The following is a 16,258-nucleotide window of genomic DNA, read 5'->3' as shown; positions in this document are numbered from 1 at the left end:
GTCGTAGGCTTTCTGTGTCAACTCAGCTGTGCTCAGATTGGTCTGTCTAGCTTTGGTCTGGGCGACTGCTCTTGCTATGGCAACAGTTGTTTGAGCTCTGGTGTTGTTCCATGCCCTCTGGAGCTGTAGCTCATGTATGCGCCATGTGGTCCTGGTAGTTGCAGCTAGCGATGCCTGATAGGACTTTCCTGTTGTGGGGAGGGTTATGGGCGGTAGTTGGACGGTTCTGTTCCCTTGCGGGGTCTTTCATGATCAGCCACTGTCCTCTGCTAGCCAGTTTGGGTGGGAGCCTGCTGCTATGCGCTGGTTCATCTGTGCGTAGGGTGCATGCACGCTATTTTCTTTAGCACAGTTGGACATGTCTGTCCAGAGTGCTGCCAGCTCTTCATGTTTTTGACCGCTGCGGATGTCTATACTGTGATGGTGACTGGTTTCTGTTCTGGGAGATTGCTGTGCTCTGTCTATCAGCAGCGCCATTGCACTGGTGTTAGATTCTTTCTCCTTTCTACCCATAATTTCTCCCCAGTACTGTTCAGTTTTCTGTGCTGGTGGCTTGCTGTATGTGTTGTTGCACTGCAGTTGGGAGTAACACTTGGATGGTTCTTGGAGAACTAGGAGCATTTACTTTTTTGGCCTCTGCTTCTCAGGTCTATCTCTTTAGGCCTGGTAGCTTAAGTGCGTAGCCTTGTTTAGCAATCTCTAGGGCTTCACGATCGGAGTCAGGTTCCTTGTATTTTTTTCAGTAGCCGAGTTTATCCTTAATCTCTACACCCTCTGTATTCACCAGCTACTAACTCTCCGAGTCTGCTTGTATCTTATCCTCACTCAGGTTTCCAAGGGGGTACATTATACTGTTTTCCTCTTGATCGTGTGCCAAGCATTCTCTCGGATTACAAGGCTGTAGCGATTACCGTTCATTGGTTTGATTTATGGGTGGAGTCAGGGTTGCATGACGGGCCTTATTTGGCTTAACTATCATATATGGGATTTCTACTGGTATTCCACGAGCTTGGTAATCGTCTCGAGAGTCTGAGCTAGTTCTCCATTCTTCTGCCTGACTTATGCATCCTGCGGTCTGCAATGGAGGTGGCAGTGAAGTTCTAGCTCGGGTGTGGGCTTGCACTCCACTTGTGTCTTCCAGGTCTTCTGCGTCTTGGGATTAATGTGAGTTGGTCTATTCAAGCTGGAGCAGCTTCCCTGTACTATGTTGAAGGCGTTTGGGGTAACTAGCTGTTTCTCATAAGTGGATTACGTCTTTTGTCGATCCACAGCCCTCATCGTTCATATATCCCCCTTTAAGGTCTGATCGTTGTTTAGCATTCCATATCAATTCAGGTTCCTTGTGTACTCATCCATGAAGGTTGTTCAGTAGCCCCAACTGTGTGTATGGTAAAGCAATCCGCCTTGTGATACAGGAGACGCCCTGATACGACGAGACGGGTCAAATCCCGGTGGTACCCTCAACTTCCCATTAGGTGTCTTGGCAAAAGACCCCCTAACGCTTCACCTACCTACCTCAAATATGAGAGTGACACGAACTAGGAGAGTCATGCCGGCTCAGATGTCGCCTGGATTAACAAGGTCTGTGCCAGATGTTGAGGAACCAGGACAATCTGACGATATATATCTATCTTTTGACTTGTAAACGAAGTGAATTAGATATGGAAATAATAAGAGATGAACATGAAACCTCATGAGGAAATTTAGAGAGTCACTTTTCAAAATGGAACCGCATTTTAACTTCTGAAATCTTAAACTATGGCATTACCTGTAAAATTTTATACCCAGGTATACAGATGTAAAAACAGCTCACAATAGAAGCAACAGGCAGTTGTAGGAGATGGCTAAGTGGGAGACCCAAATTTAAATGGGGAGTGAGTCTTCTCCTACGTAGGTTTCTAAGAGACTGGGCACTTTCAAAATTTCCAAGAGTAAGGCAGGCATAGTAACTCCCTCAATATCCCTCTGACAAGCCCAGTGGTTTGTACACAGCTTGGTAGCAGCAGTTAACAAGACAAGAAGCCATGATCTCATCTTTTACCATTGACAGAGGGAAGAAAGGTTGGGAGAGGAGAAAAATCCCAGGAAGATTTAACAGAGAAAGCATCAATTTCCTTTCAGACCAGAAAGTACAACAAGAAATCATAAGACTTGCTTTTGGGGGCAGAAAGAAAGTGACATGACAACAGGCCAAATTCATCTCTGATGCTTTCAACAGGGTCAATCTGCTCGAATTACAGTGGGTCCGATTTGCTTCTGTGCTGCAGTCCCTTTATGTCACTCTGGTGGTGAGAAGGGTTGTTAAAGGGGGTGGAAACAGCTCCAGGGAGTAGCTGGTGTGTATATGGGCTCACTTGTTAATGAAGAGTTGCTGACACAGCAATGTGGCAGGTCCATTTCCAGCCCCTGGCATAGGACGTAGGTTGGGAACACACTCTATTCAGGCCAATCTCTACAGTTCAGGGCCCTTAAGTGTTCTGGGCTGTGCCAGTCCCAAAACAGCTCCCAAATATGTGCAAATAGGGTTTAAGTTTCCTTTCCCCACCTATTCCTCCAATCAACACAAGGATAGAGGCACTGATTGGGTATTTGTTTCGTAGGCTAAGAGGGTTTAATAATATTAGAATTTGGGACCATAGTGGGAAAGTACATATACAAAACCAAAGTTTGTGGCTCAGGCCCATATTTATATTAAATTCTATTAATAGGATCCATCACAAAAACTACAGAGAAGTGGGGAGAATGTGTATTTTTTTTTTACAGGATGTTTGGTTACACATAATTCATTACAATGCTAGGTTACTAGGACAACAGCACATTGGTTTACACTGTGAAGACAATTTTTATAACAGAAAAAGCAAGAAACCTATTGTTATTGAATAACACCTTAGAGTCTGCAAAAAACAGGGGGGAAATAATGTGAAAGAACAGTTTTCAGATATCCATTTATGCCATAATTTTCCACTGTTCCAGGTCATGACCATGAAAAACAGAATATAAAACACAATGCTTCATATTTACATTTGAAATATTTGATTCAGATCATTTTAAGGACAGGCTGCTTGTTAATGCTGTTCAGACCTGGTCACGGTGAAAGCCCACATGATTGCAAGACACTAAAGCCCCAGATGCAGGGACTCCTCACCTGTTTAAATTTAAGTCCATGATTAAGTGCATTGCTGAAAGGTAGCCTAAATAAACAGAAACTTACGTCATGACTAGTGTCTCATCTCCAGGTTCACTGAGTAGCCCATCTACAAAGACTGACGTACTGGTGAAATTATGTGTACTCCATGTCTGACCTTCATCTATGCTGAACCTTTAAAGAGAGAAATGTCTTCCATTCATTGCAGCTCTTAAACAAATATCATAATTATTGTAATATGTTGGATAAAATCTCATGAGCATTGTACCATAGGACTCATGATCACCAACACACAGTTGCAAAAATTGGGAATTCTTTGCCTACTTAATGTAGTAAATTAAATGCGACTCCTCCCTCTCTAACGTGCCCTGGGACTCAACTTCTCCCTTAAAAGATGTCTATTAAACTGAGCATTGCTGGATGTCCTCAGTCAGGCCAGCACTAAGGTTTGTCACTGCATGATCTTGCTATATGCCCACAGCTTGTTAAGTGATTTCAATTTGCCCAGTTTTATTTTTGCCATAGTTCTCTGCCCATAAAAATCAAAATTTGACAAACAGACTTTAGTGAAATAGGATTAAACAAAACTGCTCAGTTACTAAAAGGCAGGTAGGCAGTGAGAAAAAAAGAAGCTAACCAGACTATGACCCTTCACAAATTCAGTCATCTGGTCAAGTGGTTTCTAAAGGACAGTACTGTGCATGTTCTATCAATTCTTGTATGTAACTGGCTTCGAATTAAAACAAAACAAATTAATGTGCTGATCGTCTTTTTTCCCCAAATGGTTGAACACATTAACAAAGAGAGAGAGAGAGAAAGAGAGAGAGAGAAATTAGTGTGAGGCTCTGCTATTTCCTTCCCCAAAAGTAAGGAAAACAGAAATAATCTCCCTCTAAACGACAAAAAAAAACAAGAAATCTCTTTGCTTTCCCTATATTTAGCCCTAATTCCTCATATATGCTCTTCCCAGACAACTGATCACAAACTTGGCTCATATACATGCGAGTATTATCATTATGTAAAATTGAAGCATTGATCAATTGCATTCAGTACATATACATTACTCTTTGCATAATTCTAGAGATGATAGCTCTGATGCTATTCCAAAATTCTGATATGGGCAACGGTATACTGCCTACCTAAATGTATTCTGCAGCTATACATTTACTCCCTACCCCAACCTGCACGGCAATGTTAGTATATACAGTTAAAATAGTTACTGGATTTTAGTGGTAGATTAAGTGACCTCTGTGTATAGTTTGTACTGCAGTCCACTTTGGGAAGCTTTTGAATGAACAGGGCCATACTGATGCAAAACAAGTGTTATTATTAATGATGTAACAAACTTCTTCACCAACGACTCCACCGGGAATGCCTTAATAAAATGCCCACCTGCATTTTCTTGGTTTAACGCATGTTAAATTAAAGTGGCTCCATCTGGATTTTTTACACAAACTTACTAAAAAGCTCATTACTGATTAATTCTGAAGTATGTTTTAGGTCTTGAATACGTAATAACCCTACTATAATTGACTGCAGCATTACTTGAGTATTTTCAGAGGAATAGAAGTGTCTTTGATGGCCACAATGACTCCACCATGGTCCAGATACAAGATGTGATGTTCTTCTTCAAACACCTAGAAACCAGATGAAAAGACCAAGCAAATGTCTGGGTTGGAAAAAATAAAATGCAGTACCAAAACATTATTAAAATACTTGTCAATGTATGGCTTTCTAACAGTCTGCTTTGTTAAATAAATTCAAAAGTACATAATAATTAGTTTTATTCCTACATTGTACACAGTTATTAAAGACTGTTTCTGCCATGTGGATCAAGTTCTCAAGGTTGTGAAGGAAAATAAATTTATGCTGGTGAATTGGGAAACGTTCAGGTTCAAATCACAGTCAAATAAAATGCCTGTAGGTGATCTCAGCTTCTAACAACATGCATTCTTCATTCTTTCCCACTACATATCTCTTTTTGACCTATCATCTTACTTAAGGTATTTGTCATATTCTATATGCCTTGCAAAATGGCATGCCATGAAGTGTAATGCAAAGAAAAACAGGAAAGTTATTTCTGTCTGTGAGATTCTAACACCTTCTTCAAAATGTACAGAACACTATGTAAATTGGTATATGAGTTATATTTTCAGGATAAATAAGCTATTATTAATACTTAGTTTGTCTAACTATAGACTCTTCGCAGTTTAACAATGAGGTCACTTTGTAACTTTTGAATGGTTTAAAAAGTCAGGATGTATGTGATACTGGCTTGGTGACACAAGCAATGAATCATAACCAAGATTTGAGGATAAATGTAGGGTTCTTTCCTCTCTTTTCCACAGCTCAACGATTTGCACAAAAATCTCTCTGGTGGAAGTCCTGAATCTCAATATTGTTGATATTCATAAACTATTGAAATTGCAGCCAAACAACTAAAGGAAAAAAAGAGTACAGTGATCACCATTACAAAGGCTAGATTTATCAAATTAGTATACAATGGTATCTGAGATACACAGTTATTTCCTATTTTAAGAATAGAGAAATATTAGCTATCTCACACAATATTGTGGGACAGCTGTTGGTCAGTGCAGACTTTTCAACAGCAACCTATATAAACAATACCTAGGCTTAATGGAGACTATATACCAGGAAAATGAAAATAATCCTTTGGAAGTCCAAAGCCAAAATAACTGATGAAAGAAAAGGCGAAAAAGGCAAAAGCTTAATCTGAATCACTGGAAGCACTAAAGAAATAAATATCTTTTCCTTTCTACATCTGAGATTTGTCATAAGAAACTGTCTGCTTGCTTCAGATGTCTGTCAAACTTCATTTAACACAGCAGCATGAGATAAAGTGAGCATTAATGCACACTCCTTGAAAATTAATACACGTACATTCTACTCCTTATACAATCTGACAAAGAAAAGTGAACGAGACGTTTGCTTTACGTTGCCTTTGAGAAGGAGAAAACACTGACAATGCTAAAAGTTTCCCTTTACTCATGTTGAAGCCATATCAGTGATAGACCTAAGTGTAGAAGAAAACCCTTCCCCCCCAAGCACATTCATATTCACTCCAAGGAATGAGGAAGCATTAATAAAGCAGAAAGATCCCAGCTAGAAGCTTGGCTGCATGTCCTTCTCACCTAATAAGAACATATTTAAAAGGAATCCTGTAGTTTCAAGAATCACTTTGGCTGTCTTCCATTTACAGACCAGCACCAGATATGAGAAATTTATAGTCCTGCCTGCTTATTACATACAGCTGCACATTTTAGAGAATTCAGTAATGGATAAACACTAATTTTAGATGCACTTCAAAAGGATCAGATCAGATGTAATCAGATAAGCAATGTTTGGATTACTCTCCAAATCTTCTCTGAACTGCTGCTCAAATAAAAAAAAAATGGTTACTAACCTTTTGTAATTGTTATTCTTTGAGATGTGTTGCTCATGTCCATTACATTGTAGGTGTGTGTGCTCATCCCATGAACCAGTGCTGGAAGTTTTTCTCTCAGTAATATCCGTAGAAGACTGGCTCTGGCACCCTCTGGAGTGGTGCACGCATGTGCTGGTACAAGAGGCGCCAGTGGCTCTCCCCTCCCTCAAATCCTTCTTGCTGGAACTCCAACAGAGGGGAAGGAGGGTAGGTCATGGAATGGACATGAGCAACACACCTTGAAGATAAACAGCTACAAAAGGTTAATAACTGTTTTTTTTGTCTTTGAGTGATTGCTGATGTCCATTCCATTTTAAGTGATTCCCAAGCAGTACCCGAAGTGGGTAGGAGTTCACAGACGTGTTGATCGCAACACAGCTCTGCCAAATCCAAAGCGTCATCTCTGGCCTGCTGGGTGACGGCATAACACATTGAATAATGCAGAGTCTTTCAGGTCATGTAACTTGTTGTCTGTCCTGTGAACAGTGCCAGGCCAGCGAAGGGGAGGTCTTGGATGGACTGCTGAACCTTCACCATCAGGCCTGACGACTGCAACCAGGTAGCATGCCTCATGTAAATGGCCGAAGCCATGGTGTGGGTAGTGGAGTCCACTGCATCTGAGGTCACTTGGCGGGTTGCCCTGGCCACAGCTCTGCCCTCATCCAGAATAGCCAGGAACTCCTTCCTGAGCTCCTCTGGCAGCAAGTCTGCAAATTTGGCCATGGACTGCCAGATGTTAAAGTCAGAATGGCCAAGTAAGGCCTTTTTGTTGGCCACTCTTAGCTGGAGGCTGGCCATAGAATAAATCTTTCTGCCAAAGAGATCATGCATCTTCGCCTCCTTATTCTCAGGGGTCAATCCCGGTTGGCCCTGTCTATCGCGATCATTGGCTGCTGATACCACCAGTGAGCTTGGAGTGGGGCTTGTATACAGGTATTCAAATCCCTTAGCAGGCACATAATACTTTCTCTCTGCCCATTTGGAGATGGGGGGCAGAGAGGAGGGAGTTTGCCATAAGGCTTAATCAGCTTTACCACTCTCTCATGGTGGGAAATGCCACCTTGGAAGGGGCTGCTGAAATTAAAAATCAAACAGTGAGTCGGAGGGTTCCATTAACTCCTCAGCCTTCAACTCCAGGTTAGATGCCACCCTCTTTAGAAGCTCCTGGTGACCCTTTACATTGTCTTTGGGAAGTGTGTGGGAAGGCGAAGAGAATGAGGAGGCAGGTAATGGTGGGTTTGCCAACTCTGTAGCCTCCTCCAGGGGAGCCTCAGCCAAGGCTCGCTGATCCTGGGGACCTTGCTCTGACTCCACTTCCAAGTCTGGCGGCTGGCGGGAGACTGTCGCTGTTTCTCAGATGCCCTGAGACTGATTGGTGCCCCTGTGATTGTTGGGGAAACCCCTAGGCATTCCATAGCTGCTAGGGAGCCAGCCATGGGCCTTGAGGCCATGTGGCCACTGCTGGTCCCAATGGGAATGCTAATGTCTCAAGTTGTTGGCCTTGACCTGCAGGCAAATCCTCCTCCTTACTCTCTGAGGCTGAGGAGGGAGAGACTCATCTGGGGGACCAGCACGGTGCTGATGCCGCCTATCTACCTTGTTCTGCGGGTCTCCACCGGTGACCTGTACTGGGAAGATGGCTCTCGGTGCTGCGCTTCCAGTGACTGGCGGCAGCATTTGGTGGATCGGTGCCAGTACCCCGGTGATCAAAGCCTCAAACTTTGAAAGCGGTGCTGCTCCATGGACCAGGAGCGAGAGGGGTGATGTCTTGGCTCAGGAGATCGTCGACGTGCCGGTGGGGATCTGTAGCAGCTAACCAGAGACAGATAACAGGACTCAGGGGACTGGCATCTCGGCTCTCTGGAGTGGTGCTGTGAGTTTAGAGATGGACTTGGCTGCTCTGGGTATTGGTGCTGGGACTCCGGGGACTGGCGATGTGACTCCACAGGTCTGCACCAGAGACCTGCCAATTGGTGCCAGGATCCCAGAGTACACTGCCTAGAGTTCTGGGAACAATGCTGGGAATGCTGACAAGTAAGCCGACCCGTATCCGGGGATTGGCAGCACTGCCCAGGTGAGCACTAGCGAAGCACCTCCTGCATCAGGGAGCAGTGCCACACTGATGGAGGCCGCTGGAAAGGTCACAGGGCAGGCTTATCCCTCGAATGGGGCACCTCTCTGGCTCCGCACGAGTGGCACCAGAAGGGACAATATGTCCTTAGCAGCCTGAAAGGCCTCTGGCTTGGATGGCACCGCCAGGTGCCGAGTGCCTCTGCTGCTTCCAGGAGTGACAGGCGGGTCTCGAGGGGATGCAACAGCTCAGTGGGTGCTGGAGCCTGGCCAACGTCCAGAGGAGAGGAGCTGCCCTGCACTTTCCTCAGGCTCACTCCTTCCTTTTACATAGGAGAATGCTCTCTCCTGGCCTTTCTTTGCTTTTTAGCTGGTACCAAGGTTGGGGATGCTGTAGTGCTTGGAGCAGATTTCGATCTAGCCAACTCCATAAGGAGCACTCTAAGTTCAATGTTCCCTGCTTTTTGGTTCATGGCTTGAAACTTTTACAAATACAACACTTTTTGTTCACGTGGGTATTCCCCAAACACTTCAGAGAGCTTTGATGGGGATCACTGACTGGCATAGGGTTTTTGCAGTGGCCACAAGGCTTGCAGCCTGGGGATCAGACCATGCCCTGTCCCTAGGCTAAGTCCCATAGAGGACTAACTATTTCTAACTTATGCACTATGGGAACTAATAAACTATACAAACCATCTAAGAACTATATACAAGAGATTCACAGTTTTAGAAGGAAAGCTTGCTGAGGCAAGGAGATGATCCAGCACCGTCACTGGCGGTAAGAAGAAACTGAAGGAGGGGGCAGCTGGAGGTGCCCCTTAGACTGGTGCATACACGTGCCACTCCAGAGGGCACTAGAGCCAGTCTTCTATGGATACCACTGAGGGAAAAATTTTCAGCACCGGCACATATGGCGAACACACAGACGTACAATGGAATGGACATGAGCAATCACACGAAGAAGAATGAAACAGTATATGCTGGGAGGCATAATCCTCCAGGTGCTACACTTCCATACTGAAGAAAAAGGGAAATTGATAGCTGTACCATTTTCTCTAAATTAGGTGAATCCCTCTGGCACCGGGAAACTGGCAGTACAGCTCACGGTTACACAGCTTGGGTACCATAGTTTTATTCTATATTCTACTTAAAGCTGTGACTCCGTTCTGCTGGTACTGACTGCTTGTTTAATCTCACCTATTCTTTGGAATGTTTTCTATCTTTTGTTGTAAATATTGTGTATAGAGAAGGGACTGGAAATAACAACAGTAAACAAGACTTTAATTAGAAACAGAAACATTTATTGAATCTATGGAAGAATTTCAGATGAGGACCTGATTCAAATCCCACTGAAGTCAGTGGAAAGAAAGTCAGTGAATTCAGTGGGTATCAGATCAGGCCCATAGGGCTTAGTTCTTAAGTCTCTATTCAGGCTATGACGAAAGACCAAGGAAGGACTTCAACCTGGGCCCATTTCTGTACTCCTCCCTGATGAGGGGAGTAGCGCTGAAATCGGTATTGCCATGTCAGATTAGGGTTAGTGTGGCCGCAAATCAACGGCATTGGCCTCCAGGCAGTATCTCACAGTGCATCATTGTGACCACTCTGGAAAGCAATCTGAACTCGGATGCACTGGCCAGGTAGACAGGAAAAGCCCCGTGAACGTTTGAATTTAATTTCCTGTTTGCCCAGTGTGGGGAGCTCTGATCAGCACGGGTGGCAATGCAGTTCCAAATCCAAAAAGAGCTCCAGCATGGACCATACGGGAAATACTGGATCTGATCGCTGTATGGGGAGACAAATCTGTTCCATCAGAGCTCCGTTACAGAAGACGAAATGCCAAAGCATTTGAAAAAATCTCCAGGCTATGATACAGGGTCCACAGCACAGTGCTGTGTGACAAGCGTAACGGAAAGCCAAAATATTAGGGAGGACTGCTCTTTTAACAACATAAAGGAGGGAATTGGTACCCCGGAGGCTTCTCATTTTTTCAATGTTTGCAACCCCTGGGCCGGAACCTCAGCGAGGCCATGCCAAAGGTAGCACCCAGAACAGCAGCGACCGGTAAACGATGGTAACCATCATTTTTTTTCTTTCAAATCGCATTTAAACACTATGGCAGATGGGTCTAGGGATTGTACCTGTCCTTTTACTACCCTCAAGGCAAATTTGAAAAGCTGCCGATTGTCCTGCGATATGTGCTGTCGCGCAACCCGATATACCCATTTACGCCTGACATGCAGGCAACCCACCAGGGCCCTGGTTTGCCATGCTAGATTGTGCATTGCCAGGCGCAATCCAGGGAAAAGGTGCGAATGAATTGTCTTTGCTGTGCTTTCACAGAGGAAGGATGAAGTGTACATTACCCAGATCATCCGCGACAACTTACTTTTTGCCATTGGGCATCTTCAACCGGAATTCCCAGGGGCGGGGGAGACTTGCAGACTATGGTGATTACCCACAGTGCAACCACCGAAGATCGGACGCTAGCCTCGGACCATGGCACCCACCGCCAATCTAATGCTTTATGTGGCCCTGTGACTGCGACCTTTTATACAATCTGTTTTACAACCGGGTTTATGTATAATCGGAATAATCCCGTAGTGTAGACATACCCCATGTAACCTTGAACAACCAACTGATGCTCTTCTGAAGTCCAGTTGTTTCCACCCATGAACAAGGAGTATGCTATCCCAATATTTTTTTTGTCAATTAAAAAAGCAAGCTAACATGGTATTACTGTCGCTTCTCACTATATTGTTCTTTCACCTCTAGCACAATGGTGCTGCAGGCTTTTCCGGAGTCAATTACATCTCTCCTATTCAGAGTGTGCTACTTTAACCCCACCACAACCTTCTGGGTGTGGGTTTCTGTTCACATCCGTGTACTGCCCACAAACTGAGGGCAGATTACATGAGTCTTGCTCTAGCAGCCCTACTACAGCGGGTTGCTTTGTTAGCTTCACTGCGATAGAGGGTCCACACTAAGCTTCCAGAGGTTTCCCCAGGTTTTTCCCGCCTTGCATGCCCGGGGTGTCTGGTCGGTTCACGTTCAAAGGCAGAGCCAAAAAACTAGTAAACCTTCACTGCTCAATACTAGACAGGGCCAGCATTGTTTAAAAAATGAGAGCAGGGAATTAAGCTCAATGAGGGCCCAACAAACTTTGTTAAAAGGCCTGAGTGAGGAGGAGTCCCATTAAACCTGGTTTCACTCTCCATGAAGGGACCCTATACCAAATGGGATAAAGGTAAATCCATTGCAATCTACATTTATACACAGACCACAGTGGAGAGATATGCCATCACCTATCAAGAAACTGAGAACCCCTTATATCAAGCCTCCTATTACAGCCAAGCAGGGAAACATTCCAAAAAAGCAGCTTCCAACCTGGAGACCGTCATTATACAATCCATCAACGGACTTCACATAACGAATGGCAGACTACCGCACTCATTTCACCCTCTCTAACAAAGGAGAAGGGACCCTGGTAAACCTGTCCTAAACTCCACCTGACAAACATGGGGCCACACCCGTGTGTACCCAACACCGACAATATTGGCATCTATCCAACTACAACTCAGCCCAAGTAAGAAAAGTCTGTCCCTATCTCGGGGACTTCTTTCTGGCCCCTGTGCCATGCCCACACTGATTATCCCTACCGTTAATCCTAGTGGAGTGCGTACTCCACCAATAGAGTATCTAGGAAATCGGGGCCTACCGCGTCTGCGAACTTCAAAGCATAACTTCCAGGAAAACACTTGAAACAGCTGCCACTGATAACACAGGTACCCCACCCACCACACGCACAAGAACAAGAACTTGCCACAAATGACCCGCCTGAGGGCTTCCGAAATGGACAGCCTGGACATCAACATTGATTGCTTCCGCCGCCAACGTGCACCAGGCTGAGAACTGAAACACGAGAGGCGTGCTTGCCTCACCTCTAGTCGGCGAAATGCTAGCCACCGACCACCTCAGAAACACACACCCTTTATCATATTATCCAAAGAGGCCTGTAGAAGGATGGTTGTGCTTGTGTCATCTGAACAGTCTGAACTACCAGAAGGAGGCTGCCAGGACAGACTCTCCAGATTAACCCATTCTACACCAGGGCCAACTTCGCCTCAGATTTTCCCACTTGAAAAATTACCACTAGGACTGGGCCATCACTCAGGACACTCCTACACTAACCACCAGAAACAGTCAGATACCCTTTAGAAGCCCCGCCAGGGTTTTAAACTTACCCAAGATTCAAGACCGGGAATCGGACGCCCCATCATCTCGGATTTGGGCCACTCACTTTGAATAGACTGTCTGGGTATGGGGCGACTCTTTCTCTCAATCCATGCCCCCCAAAGCCCGCCACTTTCCAACTATTTTCTCGTGGACCACCGACTCGATTTCGAGATTTCTGAACAACAACAAGCTGGGACACCTCTCCAGCAACACCCACCATCCTCAGCACCCATGGGGGATTAAGGTTCTGACACAAAACATCCCCCAAACACACGAGAATGGTAATACAAAGTGATTTGTTAAGGCAATAACGACGGATTCATTATTCCTTGGTTGATTGCCGCACTACGGCCCAAACTCTGATGCTTGCTTGCTTTGAGAGCTCTCTGATGAGGCGCCTCTCCACCAAAACTATTATTAAGAAGTTATAGAATCCTGAACCTAACTTAGACCCTCCAATCGTCACTCTCTATGGGTCACCCCGGCGGACTGCCCCAACAAATTTTCGCCAATATTTCATGGTTGACCTGGAACAAGCTTCCTTTTAAGGCTCTCGGTCCCCACTCACGCCCCTTTCTTTACAACCTACGCTACTATGATTTGACATTTCTTTTTCATTCATTTGGACCCCATGGGGAGCGAGCTTTCTAATGAAAGTTCGCACCCAAGCGATTTCCCAAACAATTCACACCCCACCGACCAACCCTCAAGCCTGGACCATCTACATGGGAGGTCCACTTATCCTACAGACCCCATCCCATGGTATGCTAATGTTATATTCACTTATTCACGCAACCCGTATAGCGAAAACTATCGACCGCGTTGCCCGACCGTTTCATTGCTTGTCCAATTTTCCCCGGGGGCAACATCGAACACATCTTGTGGACGGAGCAAGGTACTGAGGGTACACCGTGTTGGCTCTCAAAGACCCCCGCGCGACGGGAGCAACAGCCGCTGGACGGAACCGAGGATCTCACCGAGGGGCATTCTCCGCGGATGGACGAAGGTGTGGTACCAACGCGAGGAGAATTAGAAGACGAGCGAGTGCGCAACAGAGCCCAACGTGGAAGTGAGGGCGCAGACCCTCTTACTCAAGACAAACGCAGAAGAAGGGAAACCAAGGGACTTCCAATGCTCCACACATACATAGGCCCCGCAGCGGTAAAAACCCCGTTCCAAACATGCTCGCCGATTCATTCCAGAGTGGAGTGTTACGAAAAGCCCATCGCTGACACATGGCAGGATGTGATGTTTGCCGCCAGCAACGTGTCCGGGGTCTTGAGCGGTTGGCAGCCTCCATCCATGCCCACCAGGAAACACGAGGACCTGTCTGGCCAAGCCTGAAGATCACTTACAAGTTATGTGTGTTCTTTTCTTCACCACGCAACGCACCAACCAATAGTAAAGCACATAGTAAAACTTCCGTGGCTTCAGAAGACGCTCCAAACCATGTGCAACAAGGACCTCGATGCGAACTATCTGCCGCCATCAATGTTTAATTACCACCGGCGACACCCCCATTGCGAGAAAATCCCTAAACCAGATCAAGCGGCTAGTACCCCAATTCCACTGTCATTTTCACTTGGCACGTCCAAACCATGTTATATAATGCCCCATGATAATGCCGCAATTGTGTCCCCTCCTCCTTGGTCATCGGCGCAAATCTATGCAGTATTACGGAATAGATAAATTGGGGGACACACTTCAGATTAGATCAGGTAATGCAGATTACAAAAAACGTAGCGAGAGCACTCTCCAAACCTCCCTCTGGCCACACTATAGAGACCTTAGTGGGCTGATCCTGCAGCAGAAAAACTTCAGGAACCAAATCTGTACAAGAGAAACTGCCGAAGCTCAGTTCATCTGCAATTGACACAATCAGCTCGTGGAGTGCTTAAAGCGAACTTGAATGGCGTCTGCCGACAGTTTTCCTCGCTCCCTGTTGCGAGCACTTACGTGACTCGGAGAACAGCAGGCTCACCCTCCCTGACGAACTACCGCTCGTTAGTCTCTAGCTTGCTTGTGCTAGCAGTATATCGTATACCTTGCCCCTGGAATTATTGCCATGACCTCGGATCTGCACGACATTGGTATTCACCCCACGAGAAGCCACGCTCGAAAAAGAGAGAGATCTTCGCACCCCACCATCACCTCAGCCGTGGACCACTCTACATGGAGGTCCACTTTCTAGACACCATGGTGCAAATAAAGTGACACATTAACACCGAACCCTATATCGAGAAACCTACAGACGCTAGCCCACCTTCATAGCCTCCGAGCTCCATCACCGGGCCAACATATCACAGATCCATTGTCTACGAGCCAGAGCACTGAAGGCTAACCGCACTCTGCTTAACCCTGCAGACAGAGACCAAGCACACTACAAAATCTCCACCAAGCATTCCAAACTACAATACCCACACGAAGGAAATGTAGAAACAGATCAACAGAGCCAGACGTACATACCAGAAGGCCTCCTATGCAGACAAACGGCAAGAAAGGAAACCAACAGGACTCCACTGTCCATCACATACACCCCAGCTAAAACGCCTCCAATGCATCATCAGGGATCTACAACCCATCCTGGACAATGATCCCACACTTTCACGGGTCTTGGGTGGCAAAGGGGCCAATCCTGTGCCAGGAGACAACCTGCCACCGGAAACGTATTCCTCACCAGCACTGCCCCACACCGTACCAATATAACTAGCTGCAGGAACCATCGATGAACAAGGACCTCGAGGTGCAACGTCTGCCGCCACATGTAATGACCACCGCGACAGCCATCATAGCGAGAACCTAACAGATCAAGCGCTAGTACCAATCCAGGGCTGGGTTCATTTTCACTTGGCACGTCCAAACATGTAATATCGCCATGATAGCCGAATGTGTCCCCTCCTGCGAGTGACATCGGCCAAACTGACAGTATTACGGAATAGGGATAAATGGGGAACATCAGATTCCAGGATTCGAGGTAATGCAGATTACAAAAACGCTAGTTCAGAGAGCACTTCCAAACCTCCCTCTGCCACACTATAGAGACCTTAGTAGGTGGCCTATCCTGCAGCAAAAAAAACTTCAGGAACGCAACTTACAAGAGAAACTGCCGAGCTCAGTTCAATCTGCCAAATTTGACACAGCATCAGCTCTGGATGCTTAAACAACTTGAATGGCGTCTTGCAATACGACAGTTTTCTCGCTCCCTGGTTGTTCAGCACCTTACGTGCTCAGACAGCGGCTCAACCCTCCCTGACGAACTACGCTCGTTAGTCTCTAGCTTGCTTGTGCTAAGTATATCTATACCTTGCCCTGGAAATTTCCAACTACCTGCGTCTGACGAAGTGGGTATTCACCCACGAAAG

The 16,258-nt window shown here is 45.8% G+C and overlaps 1 protein-coding gene across 1 annotated transcript in view; it reads right to left on the bottom strand.

Moving 5' to 3' along the window:
- SORCS2 (sortilin related VPS10 domain containing receptor 2) overlaps positions 1–16,258 on the bottom strand; it is an 844,346-nt gene that overhangs the window by 58,294 nt on the left and 769,794 nt on the right. Inside the window, 2 exon segments of the mRNA XM_032789791.2 lie at positions 3,212–3,319; positions 4,691–4,782. Of these exon segments, the coding sequence (XP_032645682.2) occupies positions 3,212–3,319; positions 4,691–4,782 (200 nt within the window).

The sequence above is a fragment of the Chelonoidis abingdonii genome, chromosome 5, assembly GCF_003597395.2.
Source record: "Chelonoidis abingdonii isolate Lonesome George chromosome 5, CheloAbing_2.0, whole genome shotgun sequence".
Classification (NCBI taxonomy): domain Eukaryota; kingdom Metazoa; phylum Chordata; order Testudines; family Testudinidae; genus Chelonoidis; species Chelonoidis abingdonii.
The sequence above is the reverse complement of the archived record's forward strand: the minus strand, read 5'-3'. Positions and strand labels throughout refer to the sequence as shown.